The 19,623-nt window shown below is 42.1% G+C and overlaps 1 protein-coding gene across 1 annotated transcript; it reads left to right on the top strand.

Annotated features, from left to right (window-relative positions):
* Window positions 1-2,567: 2,567 nt before the first annotated feature.
* LOC109241497 lies at window positions 2,568-4,124 on the top strand. Its single transcript, XM_019408236.1, has 3 exons — window positions 2,568-2,958; window positions 3,430-3,626; window positions 3,735-4,124. Exons 1-3 carry the CDS (start codon window positions 2,568-2,570, stop codon window positions 4,122-4,124), a joined length of 978 nt encoding a protein of 325 aa, XP_019263781.1.
* The last annotated feature ends 15,499 nt before the right edge of the window (window positions 4,125-19,623 follow it).

Here is a 19,623-nt window from a genome sequence, read left to right as displayed (position 1 = left end):
CGAAATTGCCCTTGACGGCGTATTAAAAACCTGCACTATTTGCAAATCTTAAAACCTACATATCTCCTTCATTATAAGGTTAAATTGAGTGATTCAAAAGCCTAAATTCATTAAAATTTTACAAAGAATCCATTGGGAGCAGTAAAACGCGTGAAAAGTATACCTATATGAGCAGGTCGAGTTTTCTTCCAATTTTTGAACGAGAAGAAGCTTCTGAGGCGATTTTAGGAGAGAAAATCAGTGGGTATCACAGAGGTAAGTGATTTGATTATTAAAACTCGTTTATGGGTGATTATAAACCATAATCTCAGCCTTTAATTCATGAAAAACAGTAGAAAAATAGGATTTTGGGGCCTGGGATTACGAGATGTTTAGGGGTCGATTTGACGGGTCAAACAGACTCCAATTTTGGTGTTGTTTATATATACAGAATCGGGAGAAGATGAAGAACATTTTTCTGTAAAAAATTATGAGTTTCGATAAGTGGGCCCGGGGTTCGGGTTTTGCCAAATTCGGAATTTTTGATATTTTTCGATTATTTTCGATTGGGTATTGATCTTATAGCATAATGTAACGTATTCGTTGTGGTTTTGGTCAGATTAGATGCGTGAGGAGGTCGATTTGAGAGGCAAGGGCATAGCGAGTTAGGATTTTGGCCGGCTTGAGGTTAGTAATAGATGTAAATGTTATGTTGAGGGTTTGAAACCCCGAATTTGCACATCGTAGTGCTATATGAGGTGACTTGCACGCCGGATAACGGACGTGGGGTAGAGCACCATCGAGGATTGTGACTTGGTCCGTCCCGCTTAATAAAATTACTACCTAATTGATTAAAGCTTAGTTGATATCCTTATAAAAATGGATTAATTGTCATAATTTGGCCGCGTGCCAACTGATTGAATCCTTCAGGGATTGCTCTTACTAGTTTCTTACTATTTTTACATATAATTGAACTCAGTCCTAGTATTTGATATTGTTTTGCAAACTCATCCACTTTTTCTCAAACATGGAACTTAAATAATATTTATAATGAAGTTTGGGCTGAATATTTATATATTATTGTGCCCGAGGGGCTTATATGATTCTGGATATATTGAGTTTATTGATATTGTTCCCTTGCCGGGATTTCCTCCAATATTTGTTTACTTCCTTTCCCCTTATTTGTGACTGTTGTTTGGGTGAGGTAGCGTGATAAATGATATGGATTGGGTTGCATGCCGCAATAATGATATTTGAGGACCGGGTTGTACACCGCAATAATGCTAAATGATATGGGTCGGGTTGCACGCAGCAACAGTGATATTTGATGGTCGGGTTGCGCGCCGCAACAATGATAAATGATATGGATCGGGTTGCACGCTGCAACAATAATATTTATGGATCGGGTTGCACGCCGCAAAAATGATATTTGAGGATCGGGTTGCACGCCGCAACAATGCTAAATGATATGGGATCGGGCTGCGCGCCGCAGCAGTATTATATTGATATTGATATGAGGCTTAGGGCCTAATGGATGCCACGAGATGGCTTGATATTGCGCTTGGGTCGTAAGGGGACCCTCCGGAGTCTGCACACCCCCAGTGAGCGTCGTCGATGATAAATAAAGGGAGCGGGTTGTACGCTGCAGCGGGTACTAGAGAGTACCGTCCTATTTGTTGCATTTCTTAATTGATTGTCATTCATTTACTTATCTGTTGCAGCATCATTCTTTTCATTGGTTTATTGAGTTGATATTATCTGGATAAACTGCCGTAATTATAGCTTACATTGTGCCTATCCAGGATTTCATACTCTCAACCATTATTTATGTTTATTACTCTCTGGGTTGGAAGTACTCACATTACTCCCTGCACCTTGCGTGCAGATCTAGGTGCACCCACTGAGGCTGAGTGAGGATTTCTCTGCCGAACATCGCATCTGGGAACATCAAGGTAGCTGCATGATGTCCGCAGTCCTGATCATCCCATCTAACCTATTTGCTTTATTTCCGCACTTCTTTAGAGTAATATGTAGTAGGTTGACACCCGTGTATTAGAGGCTCAGACTTGTGACACCGAATTCTTCGGGCTGTCTAGTAGTAGTATTTCTACTTGGGTTTTCCGCATGTTTTAACTATATTTCAGAGTTTCAGTATTATGACTTAGTAATTATTTGTGTTAATTGAATCATGAATTGCATAAATAGGGTTAAGGTTGTTAAATTGGTCAGGCTTGCCTAGCAGTGTGTTGGGTGCCAACACGACCGGGGTTGGGATCGTGACAATTAACAATTTTAAAAAATAAAAAGGAGCACATTGTTTTGACTATATTATTACTTCAAATTCTATGTACGTTAAACGTACTTTAAATTAATGTAAACTACTATTGACCACTGTAGTTTTTCGTTAATCTTATTATTTATTTCATGAGGCTAAATTAAACTTTACAATCTAATTGTACTTAATTATTTTATATTTTCATGTTATTTTAGAAGCTGACCTAACAGATGAAGAATTGAAAAATCATTGTTTGCAAAATCTTGAAATTTTTTTGAAAGGTTGTGGAAGAAGTTTCCAGGATTTTCCAACAATGCCAAGGCATGTTTATAATACGGAAGAAATTGATAACAGTAACAGATTAATATGGGATGAATTGCATTATAATAAATGTGTTTTGGCAGATGAACATCAACAATTAGTAAAGAATTTGACACATGAGCAAGAGTCAGTTTATGAAAAAATAATAAGAGATGTGAATGAAGACAAAGGTGGATTTTTCTTTTTATATGGTTTTGGAGGAACAGGCAAGACTTTTATTTGGAGAACTCTATCTTCTGCCTTAAGATCTAGAGGAGATATTGTGTTAACTGTTGCATCTAGCGGGATTGCATCTTTGTTGTTACCAGGTGGTCGAACAGCTCATTCAAGATTTGCGATTCCTCTAAATGTAACTGGAGATTCAACATGTAATATCAAGCAAGGTACTCCTTTAGAAAATTTAATTATTAAGGCAAAGTTGATTATTTGGGATGAGGCACCCATGATGCATAGATATTGTTTTGAAGCTCTTGATAAAACTTTAATAGATATTCTTAGGTATAAAGATACATCCAATTTACACTGACCATTTGGAGGTAAAACAATTGTTCTTGGTGGTGACTTCACACAAATATTATCAGTCATTCCAAAAGGTAGTAGACAAGATATTGTTAATGCTTCTCTCAATTCTTCTTATTTGTGGCCTCACTGTCAACTCTTAAAGTTAACAAAGAATATGAGATTGCAAGATAATGAAATAGGGACACATCTAGATGAGTTGAGAATTTTTTCAGATTGGATTTTGGCAATTGGCGATGGTATAGTTGGTACTTCTGTTGAGGGCAATGAAAAAGTCTAAATACCAGATGATCTTTTGATAAAACAATCTGTTGATCCAACATCTGCAATTGTAGAAAGTACATATCCAGATTTCAACAGTCGTTGCAATGACATAGGATACCTCCAGCAAAGAGCCATTCTTACTCCAACTCTTGATATGGTGGAATCAATCAGCGAATATATGATTTCTCTTAATCAAAGTTATGAAAAATCATATTTGAGTTCCGATACAATCTACAACTCTGACAATACTTATTCAGCACTGGAACATGTACACACTCCTGAATCCTTTAATACAATTAAATATTCTGGAGTTCCAAATCATGCTCTTACTCTAAAGGTTGGTATTCCAGTAATGTTATAAAGAAATATTGATCAGTCAGCAGGATTATGTAATGGAACAAGGTTGATCATAACTAAACATGGAAATCAAGTTATTGAAGCCAAGGTGTTAGCAGGACAGATGGCCGGACAAAAAGTGTTTATTCCAAGAATGACATTGACTCCATCTGATGCTAGAATTCCATTTAAGTTCCAGCGAAGACAATTTCCAATCATCGTTTCTTTTGCCATGACAATCAACAAAAGTAAAGGACAGTCATTGTCTCATGAGGGATTATTTTTGAAGAAACTAATTTTTACCCATGGACAACTATATGTTGCTCTTTCTCAGGTGACAAGCAGAAAGGGATTAAAAATTTTGGTTTGTGATGACGATGGGCAAATAACTACTGAAGCTACAAATATTGTATTTAAAGAAGTTTTTTGAAATTTAGTCTGACACTCGAAAGATTATCGTTGTCTTTTTTGAGGTTTAAGTACTACTTTTGTTGCTGAGTTTCATTAACCAAGTGCGACAATAGCTGTTGAGAAGATATCTGAAACATGTAATAGGTACGCTTTACTTTTCTGTTCTTTTTTTATATCTTTCTCTATTTCTCTATTTTATATATAAATTAATATTTCATAAAATGTTGCAAATACAGATCTGTCAGGATTTGCCATAACATGGATTAACGGCACTTCTTACATCGCATTTGTGAAGAAGCACAGAATATCATGTACGAATTTTTTCCTTTTTCCTTTCCTCTTCAGTTATGTTAATTGGAACAGATTATAAGTTGGATTTTACAATATTGTATTCCGAACGACTAAGTAAATGCAATTTGTTTTCGTTTTCTTATTTTCTGCATTTTTTAGTTTTGTAATGTCGATTTGAAAGAGGGGATTGTCACTGGAGGTTAAACTTTTCCACTGCTTCAAATTTGGAATTAGTACTGGAGATGTTCAATGTCAGCTTTCAAAGGTGATTGGATATGTACCTTGTGTGTGTACTTATGATATCATATCCTCATTATAAGATAGCTAGATGTTTTCCCTCTTCTATTTCTAAAAGATAATTAACATTCTAATTTTAATTCGCGCCGTCTTTTTCATTCACAAACCTTATTTTGACAGGTGGAGTGATGTCGTTTAATAATGGTAGTCCTTCAAGGAAATTCCAAGCCCAGTTTCTCAAAGGTTCATTTCTCTATTTTGTATAATTAATTTCTGAATATTACGTTATGCGATATTTAATTGAGCAAAGAAAAGGTGTTATTCTTTGTGTCGCTACTTCGCCATTCAATACATGTGCTTTTATATCCTTTTTAAATGTTAAAAGTAGTATATTGAAGATTAGCTGCAACAAAATGCTGTAAAAAATGTAGACGATAGCTTACTCTGGCATCTCATAGAGAATAAGGATGGTGAAGGAAGGAGGTTATAAGTGAGTCAAAAATCATGGCAACTGCACTGTCCATGGCAATTATTGATGTAATAGAGAAAACAATATTAAAAAAATAAAAACTTTATGAGGGGTAGGATTGAAGTAAGCCAGAGCTATCAGAGAAAGCTCTTTTTGATGCATATATGCCAAGCAGATATCAGATTTTATCTCATTACTTTTAACTGAAAAAAAGGTTACAATTTGCAGCTTTGGCAATGTAGAAAATGCTGCAATACATACCATAATCCATACCAAGAATCAGATACATTACAAAACAGATGACCTCGAAACTTGTTGCAAACATGTACAAAGCCTAGATGTCTATAACATGGAGGGTGTTAATTGTTGCAAACACATAGTCGTCAATTAACTAGAAAAAATATTTGTTGTTTTTCATATAAAAAAAGTTATTGCAGTAAAAAATAAAACCATTCATCTCAATTAACCAACCATGAGATCTACAACATAACATAATAATCAGAATATCTTAGTCGTACTTGTATTTGAATATAACCTTTGCAGTTGGATGAACTTTAGGAGATGGATGGATAAATCATCACCACTGATCGCTGCCGTCTTTGAGCCATCCCCACTTGCCAAAAGATGTGGTGAGGTAGATCTATATTGAGCCAGGTAGAGACCAGAGCATTTCAGAGACATCCTACAAAAGAAACAAACCTACCCATTACCTCAAATCTTGATATTTGAAATGGAAAAGCTGGGATGATATGCACTTTATATGATTAGCTTACCCTGGTGTCTTAATTTGTTCCCAGAAATCCATGGTTTCATAGGTATATAGCTGCTTCTTCCCTGCAAGAGGTGTCAAAATATCTTGATCCAACCGTACAAAGTCTGTTGGAAGACTCCTGTCAAATAAGCTCGTATCAGAAGAGGAGCAGTTTCACTGGTGACTTCATTGTCTTCAGACTTCTGTTCCTCAACTACTGAGGGAGGCAAACGGATGGAAGTCCCATACTATTCTCTTATCTCTTTGTCACATTGGTAGCTCGAAAATAGAATTTTTAACTTGACTTCTTAATAATATTTGGACAACGATCACAAAGGACGAGCATCTCATACTATTCCTTCATGCTCATGCATATAAATAGTAATCTCGCCTTGCTGTGTACTGTGCCATTATTGTCCATAGTAACTGTTATACCTAAGATTCATTTTCAGACCTGAAGTGTGAACTTTATTCGATTTGCTTGTGTTTCATATGCTGCTTCAAATATGATATTTCAAAATTCGAGCAGTAACAAACGTTTGTTAATTTCGTGGTCCAAAGAAAGTAATGTTTGACAAACTGAGACTAGACAGATATTAGATACGAATATATGATCACTCATTGTTGTTCTTTCTGAACACAAGTCCCATCTGAATCTTGTGTCATATTTATGCAAGAGGGACATATAAGTTTACGATCGTTGATGTAGTTGTAAAATGGGTTTAGGTGTTTTACTGATGGTATTCTCATTTACTTTCTGCTTCTTCCTCATTACTGTAGGTAGAGAAGGTTCTGTGACACAAGCTTTGCTAAATCTTCTTTTGGAGGATGTGAAATCAGGGCCTACATCAGTGCGAGTTCCTGTTCCCTATTAAAATGGATAGCATATCTTCCTTTGCAATATGGTGGTTGGAAATTCAAGATTCAACAATCTCAACTCTTGATTAGGAGGAATCAGAAATTAAATCTGCAATCACTTGACCATTGTGGTGGTGTGTTAGTTGATGCTGGAGTCGAGAACATAAAGGATCTTTATTCCCTGATGTTTTTGAACCTGTCACAATCGAAAAGTGATATTTATTATATTTTCCTATGATAATATGAATACCAGAAAAGCATTTACCTCTGTTGGAACCCCAAGTGAAAACTTCTCCAGCTTCTGTTGCAATAACAGTGTGATGTTTAGCGGCTACAACAGCTTTCACTCGACGTGCCCCTAAACCAGAGATCTCTTGTCGTGGAGTTATTACCGCAGCTTGGCTGCTGGAAGAACATCGAATATCCTTATAATATTATGGACCTTGAATCTGTTACAATGACTAGAGATCTATTAGCTAGCTACGTTATTGTAAAGGATTTAAATGTCAGTTCATGTTTTTTTCGTTTGGAGCTGAATGTAATGACTTTAGTTTAGAGCATCAGATTATGTTTGGAGTGTTACTTTGCTTCAATATTCCATTGTGTTTTTTTGCAATGAATAGTTTGATTTGCACTTCACATAACCATCTTTGCAACCTATTTATTTTAAATATCTGACTTCACCAAACATTTAAAAATTTAATATATTCAATTTTTTCTGTCACGAACCTAGTTCACCGATCGTGAACATGTCGTCATGGCACCTAGTCCCCACGACCAGGTAAGCCAAATATTGCGGAAAATGTAATAACTACAGAAAAACAGAGGAAACCAAATTAAATGACTAGAAGAAACTGTACTGGATGCCGCTCGGCATGTACAACTCAATAACACCGGTCTAATACAATTCCCAAAGACCCGGAAACTCACGGCAACACAGGCTATAGAAATTTTTAGTAAGCTCCAAAACTCCAGAATATTCTAACAACCAAAACAGAGAAAACTAGATACTAAAGGTAGAGTAAGAGGGAGACTCGTTGGCCTGCGGACGCAGCAGAACTACCTCGAAGTCTCCGTGGTCCTCCTGCCTCACTGATAGTGCGCCTGAGTAGAGGTACCTGGATGATCGGCACATGAAAAACATGCGCAGGAAGGGCATGAGTACACCACAGCGGTACTCAGTAAGTGCCAAGCCTAACCTCGGTTGGGTAGTGACGAGGAAAGGTCAGGGCCCTACTGAGACAAAAATATAACAATAGCAATAATTAACAGTGTGGAAATCTAACAAAAATAATGAACATATCAGTGTAATAAGGCAAATCAACGAAGCAATAATAACTACAAGGATAGAGCAGTAACATAGAGTAAACACAGCTTATTACAAGATACCAATGAGGGTCTCCCAGGATACCGTCCTGTAGCCCTTTCCTCAATTGTCCAATGGATCTCCCGGGATACCGTCCCGTAGTCCAGTCATCAATGTGCAGGGGGATCTCCCGGGATACCGTCCCGTAGTCCCAAAATAAAAGTGTAGGGGGATCTCCCGGGAATCGAACCCGTAGTCCCAAAGTAAACAAACAAGGTAGGGAGCTACCGGAATCCCACATCCGTAGTCCCAATGTAAATGCGCAATCACAGCAAGAAACAAACCAAGGAATAAAGTACGAAAGACAAAGCAGCGGATAGAACTAGCCTAGCATGCTTCAAGTAGTACAACTTAAACAACTTAAACAATTAGGCATTTAAGTCAGCTAAACATGATTTCCTAATCTAGCACAAGTATAATTTTCAGGTAGGATAAAGCAAGTAAGAAAGAAAGCTAAACATCGACAACTTAAGTGAAATCGGATTTTTCATCAATCGGCTCAAGTACGCGCTCGTCCCCTCACGTACAAGGCACTCAAATATCAAGAAACAAATCCTAAGGGAAAAGGTCCCCCACACAAGGTTAGACAAGCCACTTACCTCGAACCGGCTCAATATCACTAGAAACCGCGCCTTTGCCACGAGTATCCGACTCCAAATGGCCCAAATCTATTAAATTCAATTACATATCGTAAATAATATTGCAAACAACTAATTCCACTATTAAAATTAAAGCTAGGGCGCGAGAATAGGTAAAATGACCAAAACGCCCCTCCAGCCAACATCTCGGAATCGCATAATTTTCACATTTTCAAAACTCTCGTACTCTCACGAGTCTACCCATATAAAAATCTCCCAAATCGGAGGTCAAATGCCCCTCAAAAGCCAAAAGTTTGGTCTATGAAGTTTTACCCCAAATTAACCAATTTTGATCCTAAATTCGAATTCCAATGATGTATTTAGCTATATAATGATGAAATATAATGAAAAGGGATCAAAGAAACGTTACCCAATATTTTTCTCTTCAAAACTCACTCAAAATCGCCTTCTCCCGAGCTCTCAATCGATTTTCAAACTTATGAAATTAAACCCTCGAAGTTGATACTTCTGAACAGTCATTTCCGCTTCTGCGGACAAAGGGACCGCTGCTGTGGTCCCACTTAAGCGGAAACCAACCGCTTCTGCGGTTTTTCCTTAAAAGAGACAGGGCCGCATCTGCGAAGGCTGGGCCGCTTCTGTGGCTCCGCTTCAGCGGAAATGGCACCGCTTCTGCGGCTTCTGAGGAAGGGGGCACAAGCGGCTTCTGCGACATCCAAGGCCGCTTCTGCGGCTCCGCTTCTGCGGTTCCCAAGCCGCAGAAGCGGAAATACCAGAAAGAAAAAGATACCAACTGGAACAATTACTTAGAAATTTCTCCGTTAACCATCCGAAATCATCCCGAGGCCCCCGGGACCTCAACCAAAAGCACCAAGACCACTTAATACCTTATTCGAACTTGCACCAATCCTTAAAACACCTAAAACAACACCGGAAATCCGATTAAATCAAAGATTCAAACCTAAGAACTTCAAATTCCAACAAAACACGCTTTCGATAAAAACCTAACCAAACCTCGCCCGAATGACCTGAAATGTTGCACTCACATCCCAAATGACATGATGGAGCTACAGTAACTTCCGAAATTCAAATCCGACCCTCGGATCAAAAACTCACTATCGGACCGGAAACCTTAAAAATTCGAACTTCGGCATTTCAAGCCTAAATGAGCTACGAACCTCCAAAATACATTCCGAACACGCTCCCAACCCCGAATTCACCTAACGGAGCTAACGGAACCATCGAATTTCCATTCCGAGTTCGTCTTCACACTGTTCCAAATATGGACCATTTTTCAACTCTTAAGCTCTCATTTAAGGACTAAGTGTCCCACAACACTCCGAATCCTAACACCGAACGTCCCGGCAAACCAAAATAGCAGAAATGAACTTAGGGAAGTAGTTAATGGGGGATCGGGGCGTAAATTCCAAAAACAACAGGCCGGGTCGTTACATCCTCCTACATCTAAACATTCGTTCGTCCTCGAACGAGCATAGAGAACATACCTGAAGTAGTGAAAAGATGAGGGTACTGGCTGCGCATATCCTGCTCGGTCTCCCAAGTCGCCTCCTCGGCTGGCTGACCCCGCCACTGCACCTTCACTGAAGCAATGTTCTTTGACCTCAACTTTCTGATCTGCCTGTCCAAAATGGCCATTGGCTCCTCAACATAGGATAGATCCTAGTCGAACTGGACTGAACTGAAATCCAACACGTGCGACGGATCACCGTGATATCTCCAGAGCATCGAAACATGAAATACCGGATGAACTCCGGCTAGGCTGGGAGGCAAGGCAAGCTCATAAGCAACCTCCCCAACTCGCCTCAAGATCTCAAAAGGGCCAATAAACCTCGGACTCAGCTTCCCTTTCCTTCCAAACCTCATGACGCCCTTCATAGGCGAGACGCGAAGCAGAACCCGCTCACCAACCATATAGCAACATCACGAACCTTCTTGTCCGCGTAACTCTTCTGTCTGGACTGGGCTGCACGAAGTCTATCCTGAATCACCTTAACCTTCTCCAATGCATCCTGGACCATCTCTGTGCCCAATAGCCTGGCCTCACCCGGCTCAAACCAACCCACCGGAGATCTACACCTCCTACCATATAAAGCCTCATACGGCGCCATCCGAATGCTGGACTGATAACTGTTGTTATAAGCAAACTCCGCCAGTGGCAGGAAATGATCCCATGACCCTCCAAACTCAATCACGCACGCACGGAGCATATCCTCCAGAATCTGAATAGTGCGCTTGGACTGTCCGTCCGTCTGGGGGTGAAATGCCGTGCTCAACTCCACCCGAGTGCCTAACTCCTGCTGCACGGCTCTCCAGAACCGCGATGTAAACTTAGTGCCTCTATTTGAGATGATAGAAACTGGAATACCATGCAAACGGACGATCTCTCTAATATAAATCTCTGCCAACCACTCCGATGAATAAGTGGTACACACAGGAATGAAATGAGCGGACTTGGTCAGCCGATCCACAATGACCCAAATAGAATCAAACTTCTTCACGGTCCGTGGGAGTCCAGATACGAAGTCGATGGTGATACGCTCCCACTTCCACTCCGGGATCTCTATCTGCTGGAGCAACCCACCCGGACGCTGGTGCTCATATTTCACCTGCTGGCAGTTGAGGCATCTAGACACGTAGTCAACTATATCCTTCTTCATTTGCCTCCACCAATAGTGCTGCCTCAAGTCCTGATACATCTTTGCGGCACCCGGATGGATGGAATATCGCGAACTATCGGCCTCTGCTAGAATCAACTCTCGAAGACCATCAACATTGGGCACATAAATCCAGCCCTGCATCCTCAATACCCCATCATCCCCGATGGTCACATCTCTGGCATCCCCATGCTAGACCCTATCCTAGAGGACAAGCAAATGTTGTTCATCGTACTGCCGCTCCCTGATACGATCAAATAGGGAAGATCTGGAAACCACACAGGCTAGAATGCGACTGGGCTCCGAAAGGTCCAATCTCACGAACTGACTGGCTAAGGCGTGAACATCCATCAGGCCTCTCTGAGGCTGGTAAATATGCCAAACTCCCCAAACTCTCCCCCCGGCGACTCAAGGCATCGGCTACCACATTGGCCTTGCCCGGGTGATAAAGAATAGTAATATCATAATCCTTTAACAACTCTAATCATCTCCTCTAACGCATATTCAGGAATTTCTGCTTAAGCAAGTGCTGCAAACTCCGATGGTCAGTATAGATCTCACAAAGCACCCCGTACAAATAATGATGCCAGATCTTCAACGCATGAATAATAGCAGCTAACTCAAGATCGTGGACAGGGTAGTTCTTTTCATGTACCTTCAACTGTCTGGATGCGTAGGCAATCACCCTACCGTCCTGTATCAACACCGCTCCAAGTCCAACTCGTGAGGCATCACAATAAATTGTATAAGACCCCGAACCAGTAGGCAGCATCAAGAGTGGGGCGGAAGTCAAAGCTGTCTTGAGCTTTTGGAAGCTCGCCTCACACTCCTCTGTCCACTGAAATGGGGAACCCTTTTGGGTTAATCTAGTCATAGGGGCCGCAATCGATGAAAACCCCTCCACAAAGCGACGATAATAGCCCGCCAAGCCAAGGAAGCTGCGGATCTCAGTAGCTGAAGAGGGCTTGGGCCAACTCTGCACGGCCTCCACCTTCTTCGGATCCACTCGAATGCCCTCACTCGATACCACGTGGCCTAGGAATGCCATAGAACTCAACCAGAACTCACATTTTGAGAACTTCGCATATAATTTCTTCTCTTTCAGGGTCTGAAGCAATGTCCTCAGGTGCTGCTCATGATCTTCCTGACTCCGGGAATATACCAGAATATCATCAATAAAAACGATAACGAATGAGTCAAGATATGGCCTGAATACACTGTGCATCAAATGCATAAAAGCTGTCGGGGCATTAGTCAGCCCAAATGACATAACAAGGAACTCGTAATGACCATACCGAGTCCTGAAGGTAGTCTTCGGGATATCTGGCTCCCGAATCTTCAACTGATGGTAACCTGAGCGCAAATCAATCTTGGAAAACACCTGTGCGCCCTGAAGCTGGTCAAACAGATCATCGATACGAGGTAAAGGATAACGGTTCTTCACTGTAACTTTGTTCAACTGGCGATAATCAATGCACATACGCATAGAACCGTCCTTCTTCTTCACAAACAAGACAGGAGCACCCCACGGCTAAACACTGGGCCGAATGAAACCCTTACCCAACAATTCCTGCAATTGGTCCTTCAACTCTTTCAACTCAGGAGGAGCCATGTGATACGGAGGAATGGAGATGGGCTGAGTGCCCGGCAATAGATCAATGCCAAAATTAATGTCTCTATCGGGCGGCATGCCCGGAAGGTCAGCTGGGAACACATTGGGATAGTACCGTACAACTGGAACTGATCGACAGAAGGGGTATCAATACTGACATCTCTCACATAAGCTAAATACGCGGCACACCCCTTCTCAACCATACGTTGAGCCTTAAGGAAAGAGATAACTCTACTAAGAGTGTGATCAAAAGTACCACTCCACTCAATACGTGGAACACCTGGCATAGCCAGCGTCACGGTCTTGGCGTGACAATCAAGGATAGCATGATGGGGCAACAACCAGTCCATGCCCAGAATAATATCAAAGTCAACCATACCGAGTAATAATAGATCTGCCCTGGTCTCTAAACCACGAATAGTAACCATACATGACCGATAAACGCGGTCCACAACAAGAGAATCTCCCACAGGAGTAGAAACATAAACGGGGGCACTCAAAGAATCCCGAGGCACACCCAAATACGAAGCAAAATATGAGGACACATACGAATAAGTAGAGCCTGGATCGAATAGAACCGATGCCTCTCTGTGACAAACCAGAATAATACCTGTGATGACGGAATCGGAGGCGACACAGCCTCGGCACGAGTAGGAATACAATAATATCTGGCCCGACCCCTCTGGCGAGGGCGACCTCTATCTCCCCGGCCTCCGCCCCTGGCTGGCTTGGCAGGTGGGGCAGCAGCTGGAGCTGTAATCATAGCCTGAGAACTCTGAGGACCCCGCTATGACTGAGCAGTCTGTGAAGATGCACCTCTACCAAGTCTGGGGAAGTCCCTAACCATATGACGTGTATCGCCACACTCAAAACAAGCTCTGGGAGGACGTGGTGGCTGTGACTGGCTGGGGCTAGGCCTGCTGGACTGACCTCTGGAAGTACCCCGCGCAGGAGGCGGCTAGAAACTGGAGGCGCATAATAAGGCTCCTGAGGTGCAGGCGGAGCTGGAGTACTACCGGCTGCTGGCAAAGGTGAATGTACAGGGCGACTAGAATAACCCCTACCATAACGACCTGCTGATGGGGTACAGGCACCAGAGTAGTGACCCGACTCTCGAGACCTCTTGGCCTCCCTCTCCCCTCGCTCCCTGGCAAGCATACCCTCAATCCTCCTAGCAATGCTCACTACTTGCTGGAAAGGAATATCCATCTCTAACTCTCGAGCCATGCTGGACCGGATGGGTGGAATAAGACCCTCGATAAACCTCCGAACTCTCTCCCGAACTGTGGCAACCAAAGCCGGTGCATGTCTAGCCAACCTGGTATAACGGATGGCATACTCTGAAACTGTCATAGCACCCTGGCGCAAGTGCTCAAACTTTGCGCGCCATGAATCCCTGAGGCTCTGGGAACAAACTCGCTCATAAACATGTCTGAGAACTGGGTCCAAGTTAGTGAGGCAGACTCGACTGGACTGTCCAACTCATAAGTACGCCACCAATCATAGGCGGCTCCCCGAAGCTGAAAGGCGGTGAAAGAGACCCCGCTAGACTCCACTATGCCCATAGTGCGAAGGATACGATGACACTCCTCCAAAAATCCCAAGGCGTCATCTGATGCTAGGCCACTGAACACTGGGGGATCATACTTCTTGAACCTCTCTAGTCTACGTTGCTCGTCCTCTGAAGCAGCTGACCCCTCCCCGGGCTGTACTGGTGCGGCAGGCGGTGCGGGAATAACCTCCGGAGCCTGCTCGACCTGCACTCGCTGCTCGGGAGTGCGGACGACGGGAGTTTGTGCTCCTCTCCCGGCCTGGGATGTGGCTGCAGTAAGGGGAAGTAACCTGGCCTGAGCTAAGGTGGTGTACATGCTCATGAACTGAGCTACAGTCTCCTGGAGTGCTGGAGTAGTAGTGGCGGTGGTAGGTGTGCCAGGTGCCTGGGCTCCGGCCAAATCTGCTGGTGGTACCTCGGCGGCAGCTCGCGCAGGTGCTGTGGCTGCACCCCGTGCGCGTCCTCGACCCCTACCCCGGCCCCGGCCCCGGCCCCGGCCTCTGACGGCGGCAGCATGGGGCGCGGGTACCTGGTCCTTTCGTGTAGCACGTGTCCTCACCATCTGTTAGAGAATAGAAGATATAAGTTTAGAATTGATGTCAAAATATCGCACAACAAGGAATTCAAAATAAATGAAGATTTTTTTCCTTAACAGTTACATAGCCTCTCGTAGATAAATACGGGCGTCTCCGTACCGATCAGCGAGACTCTAATAAACCGGCCTGTGTTCCGTGACTCCTATGAACCTAGAGCTCTCATACCAACTTGTCACGACCCTAGTTCAACGATCGTGAACATGTCGTGATGGCACCTAGTCCCACGACCAGGTAAGCCAAATATTGCAAAAAATGTAATAATTACAGCAAAACAGAGGAAACCAAATTGAATGACTAGAAGAAACTGTACTGGATGCCGCTCGGCATGTACAACTCAATAACACCAGTCTAATACAATTCCCAAAGACCCGGAAACTCACGGGCAACACGGGCTATAGAAATGTTTAGTAAGCTCCAAAACTCCAGAATATTCTAACAACCAAAAGAGAGAAAACTAGATACTAAAGGTAGAGTAAGAGGGAGACTCGTCGGCCTGCGGACGCAGCAGAACTACCTCGAAGTCTCCGTGAACCTCCTGCCTCACTGATAGTGCGCCTGAGTAGAGGTACGTGGATGATTTGCACATGAAAAACATGCGCATGAAGGGCATGAGTACACCACAGCGGTACTCAGTAAGTGCCAAGCCTAACCTCGGTTGGGTAGTAACGAGGAAAGGTCAGGGCCCTACTGAGACAAAAATATAACAATAGCAATAATTAACTTTGTGAAAATCTGACAAAAATAATGAACGCAGCAGTGTAATAAGGCAAATCAACGAAGCAATAATAACTACAAGGATAGAGCAGTAACACAGAGTAAACACAGCTCATTATCAAGATACCAATGAGGGTCTCCCAGGATACTGTCCTGTAGCCCTTTCCTCAACTGTCCAATGGATCCCCCGGGATACCGTCCCGTAGTCCAGTCATCAATGTGCAGGGGGATCTCCCGGGATGCCGTCCCGTAGTCCCAAAATAAAAGTGCAGAGGGATCTCTCGGGAATCGAACCCGTAGTCCCAAAGTAATCAAACAAGGGGGGAGCTACCGGAATCCCACATCCATAGTCCCAATGTAAATGCGCAATCACAACCAGAAACAAACCAAGGAATAAAGTACGAAAGATAGAGCAGCAGATAGAACTAGCCTAGCATGCTTCACGTAGTACAACTTTAACAACTTAAGCAATTAGGCAGTTAAGTCAGCTAAACATGCTTTCATAATCTAGCACAAGTATAATTTTCAGGTAGGATAAAGCAAGTAAGAAAGAAAGCTAAATATCGACAACATAAGTGAAATCGGATTTTTCATCAATCGGCTCAAGTACGCGCTCGTCGCCTCACGTACAAGGCACTCAAATATCAAGAAACAAATCCTAAGGGGAAAGGTCCCCCACACAAGGTTAGACAAGCCACTTACCTCGAACCGGCTCAATATCACTAGAAACCGCGCCTTTGCCACGAGTATCCGGCTCCAAATGGCCCAAATCTATTCAATTCAATTACATTTCGTAAAATAATACTGCAAACAACTGATTCCACTATTAAAATTAAAGCTAGGGCGCAAGAATAGGTAAAATAACCAAAATGCCCCTCCAGCCAACGTCTCGGAATCGCATAATTTTCACATTTTCAAAACCCCCGTACTCTCAAGAGTCTACCCATATAAAAATCTCCCAAATCGGAGGTCAAATTCCCCCTCAAAAGCCAAAAGTTTGGTCTATGAAGTTTTACCCCAAATCAACCAATTTTGATCCTAAATTCGAATTCCAATGATGTATTTAGCTATATAATGATGAAATATTATGAAAAGGGATCAAAGAAACGTTACCCAATAATTTTCTCTTCAAAACTCACTCAAAATCGCCTTCTCCCGAGCTCTCAATCGATTTTCAAACTTATGAAATTAAAAGTTGATACTTCTGAACAGTCATTTCCGCTTCTGCGGACAAAGGGACCGCTTCTGCGGTCCCGCTTAAGCGGAAACCAACCGCTTCTGCGGTTTTTCATTAAAAGAGACAGGGCCGCATCTGCGAAGGCTGGGCCGCTTCTGCGGCTCCGCTTCTGCGAAAATGGCACCGCTTCTGCGGCTTCTGAGGAAGGGGGCACAAGCCGCTTCTGCGACGTCCAAGGCCGCTTCTGCGGCTCCGCTTCTGGGGTTCCCAAGCCGCAGAAGCGGAAATACCAGAAAGAAAAAGATACCAACTGCAACTATTACTTAGAAATTTCTCCGTTAACCACCCGAAATCATCCCGAGGCCCCCGGGACCTCAACCAAAAGCACCAATACCACTAAATACCTTATTCGAACTTGCACCAATCCTTAAAATACCTAAAACAACACCGGAAATCTGATTAAATCAAAGATTAAAGCCTAAGAACTTCAAATTCCAACAAAACACGCTTTCGATCAAAAACCCAACCAAACCTCGCTCGAATGACCTGAAATTTTGCACGCACATCCCAAATGACATGACAGAGCTACAGCAACTTCCGAAATTCAAATCCGACCCTCGGATCAAAAACTCACTATCGGACCGGAAACCTTAAAAATTCGAACTTCGGCATTTCAAGCCTAAATGAGCTACAAACCTCCAAAATATATTCCGAACACGCTCCCAACCCCGAATTCACCTAACAGAGCTAACGGAACCATCGGATTTCCATTCCGAGGTCGTCTTCACACTATTCCGAATACAGACCATTTTTCAACTCTTAAGCTCTCATTTATGGACTAAGTGTCCCAAAACACTCCGAATCCTAACACCAAACGTCCCGGCAAACCAAAATAGCAGAAATGAACTTAGGGGAAGCAGTTAATGGGGGATCGGGGCGTAAATTCCAAAAACGACCGGCCAGTTCATTACATTTTCAATACTTTATAACAGGTTTAATGGAACTGCTATCTGCTATTGTTAAACAATTTAATAAGTCGACGAATGTTCAGCCGGAAATTACACTGCTAGTGCAGCTTCTACCAGTTTTAGCTAGGCAAGAGAGGATGCTTACAAATAAACTGAAGAGATATGCAACAACAGTGCTATGTAACCAGAAGAATGATGAATTGGTGATATCAAAAAATGCAGATATCATTATGCTAAGGCTGCCATATTTAGAGTCAAACAAGTACATAAACGAACAACACTCTGCCTCTACCTCCCATGATTTCCCACTCCCACACAACACTCCTCACATCCCAACCATATCCTTCATGTCCCCCTTCACAATCCTCCCCACTTCCCCAATATAATAATCCCATCATATATAAAAGGACACAAAAAGAGAGGGGTCAGAAGAAGAAAAAGTGAGAGAAAAAAGAAAAAGAGAGGAATGTCCCACAATATTAGGAAAAAATTCTCTCTGCAAAGCCTTCTCAATTTGACTACACTATGCTTCTCAATTTGACTACAATATAGTGTATACACGTACTTTTTTAATAAGCTTGTATCATCAACAGCCTTCTCTTCAATAGACGACTCTACAACTTCTCACATCTACGCCAGTTACGACTCAATTTGACATGGAAGAAGAGAAGAAACTAGCCAGGAAAAATGGATATACGAAAGCATAAACGGACTAAATTTTCTCCCGATAACAATGGTATGAACTTTAATCCACTGTTTGCAGATTTGTGATTTGCATAATTGTTTCTTACAGAGGGTCTCTTTGTTCACTGCTTACAAATACTCCATATTTCCTACTTCATTTTTTTTTCCTCTGATTTTCCTTGGGCTAATTAACAAACGTCATTCTTTATAATTATCATGGATATTGGATGGCTTAAAAGCTCTATCAATGTTCACCGTAGACTTGCATAAGTTATTAGTTAAGTAAATTTTATGTGATCTATTGGAATTATTATTTTTTGTTGCAATATGGACTGATATCCTTCTACAAGTAATTGTGATACATGTTGTCATATTGAGTGGTTGTAGCCATTCTTATTCTTTCCTTGGTCCTATTTCAGATATGGCTGAACAAGGACAAGTTCGAATTACTACAACTAGGAGTTCTCGAAGTCAAGGAAGGGGACAACGTAGAAGGGTACGTCGTCGTAGGATTTATTCCTATAATATTCTGACTCGGAGCCTGAAGTCATCAGGAATGTCCCAAGGCCGATGCAAAATAAGTTAACGGATCGAAGGGCTGAACGAAGGAAAAGAGAAAAGAAATGTAGAGAGCTTAGGGCTTCGGTAGCTGAACATATTGAAAATTATCAGTTTATCCGAGATGCACTAATTGATGCTATTGACGAAATTAAACTATCTGACTGGGAAGCCTTAGCAATTTTAGTAGATTCACTTGGACAACCTTTAGGTAGTATTTTAATTGAAATTTATCACGAGGTTTGGCCAAGTGAGCCTTTTTGGGTTTATGTTCTTAAATTTGAAGCTGAGTGGGAGAACCGTCTGTACAACTATTTGTAATTTGTTTAATTAATGAAACTTTGTTATTTGTTTGCAAGATTACCTGTCATTTTACTCTTGGATTTTTCTTAAGAGTATTACATAAAGAACATG

This window comes from Nicotiana attenuata, unplaced genomic scaffold, assembly GCF_001879085.1.
Source record: "Nicotiana attenuata strain UT unplaced genomic scaffold, NIATTr2, whole genome shotgun sequence".
In the NCBI taxonomy this organism is placed as follows: Eukaryota; Viridiplantae; Streptophyta; class Magnoliopsida; order Solanales; family Solanaceae; genus Nicotiana; species Nicotiana attenuata.
This window is presented reverse-complemented; position numbering and strand designations above follow the sequence as displayed.

What these genes read in the sequence shown, in the direction of transcription:
- LOC109241497 (XM_019408236.1), top strand. Translation starts at nt 2,568, where the DNA reads ATGCCAAGGCATGTTTATAATACGGAAGAAATTGATAACAGTAACAGA. An exon ending in AACATGTAATATCAAGCAAG is followed by an intron (nt 2,959 to 3,429) that starts GTACTCCTTTAG and finishes CTGCAATTGTAG; the next exon opens with AAAGTACATATCCAGATTTC. An exon ending in CTTATTCAGCACTGGAACAT is followed by an intron (nt 3,627 to 3,734) that starts GTACACACTCCT and finishes AATATTGATCAG; the next exon opens with TCAGCAGGATTATGTAATGG.